At 33.8% G+C, this 5,104-nt stretch overlaps 1 protein-coding gene across 1 annotated transcript in view; it reads left to right on the forward strand.

The window, feature by feature from the left end:
- The window catches only part of fgf11b (fibroblast growth factor 11b), a 48,354-nt gene that overhangs the window by 28,756 nt on the left and 14,494 nt on the right, over nt 1–5,104 (forward strand). The window contains exons 2-3 of the mRNA XM_024266427.2: nt 1,071–1,181; nt 3,737–3,840. Coding sequence (XP_024122195.1) covers nt 1,071–1,181; nt 3,737–3,840 — 215 coding nt within the window. The remainder of the gene's footprint in view (nt 1–1,070; nt 1,182–3,736; nt 3,841–5,104) is intronic.

The raw sequence follows: 5,104 nt of genomic DNA on the forward strand, positions 1-5,104 counted from the left end.
CAAAAAAAAAAAAAAACTCATGGCAGTTTTGTTTTAGGTTTAAAGATATGTTTTGAGATGTTGAAAGTTAAACTTGGTGGGGGTCATTTTGTACTGGTTAGCTTTGTTGACCCACTGAAAGTAAAAACGGGATTTTTCAGAGTGCATGTGACCATTACTGACTGATTAATCCTACTGTCACACCAACAATGTGACACGCTTTCTTCTTCTACTACTGTTTATAAGCACATGTCTGCCACCTACAGGAGGAAGAGGCTTGGTGCGAAATGTCAAAGTGGTTCAAATCTTGTAAATCTTTTCTTTCAACGCTTTATTCCAATAAATGAAATACTTGGTGTCATAGAGGTTGTACAAGCTTGCGACACATGAATGCCAGAATTTTGAACTCCAAACATTTTTTTTTCCTGAAAGAAAAACTTTATTTAAAATATATTATTTTAAAATATTATTAATGATTATTAATAATAATAATGATTATTATTAATAATAATATTATTAATATTTAAAATATTTATTTTTATTACAAACAACAGACTCAAACTTTACAGATTTTTCCAGAGACACTCATTTACATTGATTTTTCATCAGAAGTAGTTGCTTGAACGCACATTGACGAGAGCATTGTGAACGTAGCTTAACATTTTATTCAAAGTTTATAAAATACTTTTTGGACCAATTTTATGTTATTAACTCCATAGCATTAATTATATGGAGCAGTTTGATCCATTCAAGAAGAGCTTTTTCCCTAGAGCTGTTAAAGCTATAGCGCCCCCTTCAGGACAAGTCCCAAAAATAACAAATGTCCTGGACAACTTCAAAAGAATAACCACCCTCCAACTGCTTTGTCCGTCCTGTTTATTTATTTATTTGTTTGTTAACTTATTTTAAAATGATTCAAGCTGAAGTTTTTTGGGAATATTTAAAAAAACGCTGAGTTTATATAGTAACAACGGTTTTCAACTTCTACCTGCACCTTTGATTTTTTTAAGTCCTGTACATCATTGGAAGTCTTCACACTCTGGCAGCAGCATGTGTCTGATGAAATGTTGCTTTTCTGTGCACCCATGCAGAGCCGCAGCTGAAAGGCATTGTTACCCGGCTCTTCAGTCAGCATGGCTTCTACCTGCAGATGCTGCCTGATGGCTCCATTGGCAGCACAAAGGATGAAGGCAGCTCTTTTTGTAAGTTATTTTCACCCTCCTGAGACTACACACTTATAGAAGATAACAACAAAAACCTTGTTAGATTGTTGTAGCAACACTTATGTCAAGAGAGGGGAGAAGGGTATTTTGAAAATAGTTTTAAAATAAAGAAATACTAACCCGCCTTAAAGAAAGAAAGCACGACAGTTTGATATAACCTTGCAAGACAGTTTTCCACGTCTCTTCAAAATCAAAAAGTTCTACTTTGCTATCTGTATGCTTGAATGTTGTTTTAAATTTGACTTTTAAATTGTGCTCCAGCAGGGTCTTTTAAGTTTATTTTATTCATAATTCAAGGAAATATTCAACTCTCAATTAACAATTTGATTTGCAAATTGATCATGCAATTTAAAAAAAAAAGCATTTTGCAATTTCAACATTCATTATGAAAACTACATTTCAAACTTATATTTTATAAATAAAATTTGAAATAAAAACAAAATAAATTGCATTTTACAATGTTATGAGTTTTTTTAACTTACTTCAAATAAAAATGCATTTTGCAATTTACACTTTAATGTTGGATTTAGCTTTTTGAGATATTTTATTTTAAGATTTCATAGTAATTTTTCATATTTAAGTCAAACTTTTAAAATGTAGAAAGCTAATGTGAATGTGAGTTTCAGAACTCTTTCTCATTTGTCATTTTGTGGTCCTGTGATGCTCTCATGATCTGTCCAGTTTACACCGCGCCTCTTTCTTCCTCACACCTGGAACAGGTTAGGAAAAAAACAGGCTGAAAATATAGAAATGACCAAACAATTTTACAGGAGTATAAATTATTTATCTGGAAATCATTTAAAGAAATAAAATGGACCGGATCAGGGATCTGCAACCTTAGGCTCTTTACCCTTCCTTTGTGTCTCTATGGTAATAGAAAGATAAAATATTGTTAATTTTAAAAAATAATGTGTTTTGGGGACTAAATAGCAATATAAAACAGTCGGATAAGTCCATTTTTATTCAAATCTTTAACAAACAGTTGAAGAACACTATGTATCACTCTGCTAGGCTCCTAACTACACTACCCAGGATGCTTTTTAGTTAAACAAAGTTGATCTTTGAAAAGATTTTTGAGCGTTGTCTACCACAAAAAATCTATTTGAGTTCAGTGACCAGATTTCGTACTTAAGATTCGCTGGATTATAAGACAGACTGTCTATTATTGAACAAAATTGAAGGATTTTATATGGGAAGAATCACTAATTTAATTGAAGTTTGTTAAATTTATGAATTTCTGTCCAAGATGCACCAGCAACGATATAAAAACATTTTACATTCATTTTCAGATTTTTTAATCACTGCTTACATGTGATAAACAATGTCTTTTATTTTGAAATAAGAGTCATGTGAACCTCTACCAAAACGTATAAACTATTTTGAATTGTTATTAATGTCCCGATGTTATCCTACGCTTATTTCTAACTTGTATAATTTTGACTAAATATATTTTTGTGGAGAGTACAATGTTAAAAGTTATTTAAGGTTTAAGTTGATATATTCTGGAATCATATTTTTTTATTCATAGTAATGTTGAAAAGTTACATTTTAAAAGTTAAAAAAATGTAGTTTAGTATGTTTAATAAATATTTATCTTATTCAGCCCACGACCTAAGGTGTGTTTTGGATTTTGGCCCCCTTGATTGAGTCTTACACCTCTGCACTAGAAACAGACTTAAGACAAACTGTAGTTTTTACCAAACCTGGACATTGAGCTAAAATCTCCCAACTTTTGGTGAAGTCATCATTGCACTTTCAACCCTTAACTAAACCAAACTAAAGAAAATGTTTTATATGGAGCACAGAGGCAGAAGAGTCAAGAACAATGTAAGGACTTTCTCAGCTCACCTGTCAAATTTCCCTGAATTAACATCCCTATTTTTGTGTAGGAATGGGATGGGACTTCTTGTCAAGCTGGCTGTCAAAGTTTGGCAATTAAGTGTTTTCTCACCTAGAGGAGAAATAATTGGATCTCAAAGTTTGATTCCGGTTGAATCTTCAACTAAATATCAAAAAGTCATTAAATGGAATTATTTGTATCAGTTGAGAATGTGTGATATTTCGTCCTGACCTTAAGCAAAATAAAAGATGCGGTTATTAGACCAGAACCCAGCTGTCTTTGCTTATAGTTTGTATCATTATTTTAGGCTTGACTGTAGACGGTAGAGCCATTATGTTCATTTTTTTCCCATTGAGCCCTTTCTCCCTAAATCAGGTGGTGTGATGGTGTTTTATCAAAAGGGCAACACACATTTGCCACCTTTATTTAAGCCATCCAATCTGCCTTTCTAATATCCACATATAAAGACACGAAAGCATAAAGGTGAGACACTCGTGATTTTGGGAATATACATTCTGAGATTCTGCACTATTATAGCTCATGTCCTTGTAGCATTTACCATCACTGACAACGGAAATGGCAGAATATGTTACTGGAGATTGATGTCCCAGGCAATTGGCTTTCCCTTACTAATGCCTCTCTTTGTCGTCCGTTTTTTTTTTCTTTCTTTCTTGTGCTTTATTCCCTGTTTTAGCTCAGTTCAACTTAATTCCAGTGGGACTGCGGATTGTTGCAATTCAAGGGACAAAAACAGGGCTGTACCTTGCCATGAACGGTGAAGGATACCTCTATACCTCGGTAAGTGTTCCTCATGGACCAGAAAAACCCACATAAGACAGCATAGCTAGTACAAAAAAAAAAAATGCTGGTACTTCATCATTTCTGCAGGAAAAGTTCAACATCCTCATGGAGAAGAGTTATAACTGCTGGGACAGAGTGGGACAGACAGTTTGAGAACAGATACTAACTAATGTTTTCCTTTACAGGTGGTCTGTTGTTTTTGTTTGTTTGTCTTTGTCATGTAGCTGAGAAAGACTAAAAAGTATTTGAGTAACAAACTGAACTTCCACAGGGATCCACAGCTCTACACAGCTTGATATAGAGATGAAAATGAATGTTATACAATCTTAGGACTATATTTTTAGAATTATACTGTATGGGTAATAGTAGATGGCCATCAGTGCCGTTTTCAATCAGTTAACTAAACTGCACAGAGAGCTTAGATTCAGTTTATTCTGGTGGGAACACTAAACAGCTACAGCGTGATTCTTTGAAGCTGTGGCGTTTGGAATCTATTGATCATAAAAGACATGTCATAAGTTCTATAAAACAGGATGAAAGTTTTGATCCTCATAACACTAAATATCCTGTTTTAATTTATTGGCAGATGGTAAATTGAAAAAAAAAGTACTCCTGACTACTGCATCAGGATGCATATGTACTTAAAGTCTCACTCCAATTGTATTTTTATCTATTGTAAAATTGTTCCTAGTGGTCTTTTAATCATGACTTTGCAATTTTTTCTTTGCAAAATCAAAAACCCTGTGTTATTTTCTAGGTCTGCTCTGCTGAGTTAATTAGAAATTTGTCTCTGGGATATTGGCATGGCAGTAACCCTACATTGATATCCCAGCATCCCAGTTATCCCTTTGATTACACTTTCTCCCACCATCTTACAGTCCCTAACAACTTCAAATTAACATTAGCATTATAAAAACAAAAAAATAGAAATAAGAAGTAATATTGGAGCTATGCAACCATAGAGTTTTGAGCTAAACTGCAGCTCTATCTATTTATCTGCACGTGGATGCATCGGAATTGGAGCAGGAAAGCTTTTAGCGGCCTATCGCAGTTGCTGCATCACAAACTTGAGATTATTCAGACTACAGGTCTTTATGTACTCCTGATCCATTATGATTTGAGCAAAGAAATACTCAAAAACGTAGTTTCAATCTTAAATTCACATAAATCTTCCTGTTTTCCATCAGCTAAATGAATTCCTAATAAATAACAACTGCTATGATGTCTTCCAGTCCGGCTTCAGACAGAACCACAGCACTGA

This window comes from Oryzias melastigma, linkage group LG14, assembly GCF_002922805.2.
Source record: "Oryzias melastigma strain HK-1 linkage group LG14, ASM292280v2, whole genome shotgun sequence".
In the NCBI taxonomy this organism is placed as follows: Eukaryota; Metazoa; Chordata; class Actinopteri; order Beloniformes; family Adrianichthyidae; genus Oryzias; species Oryzias melastigma.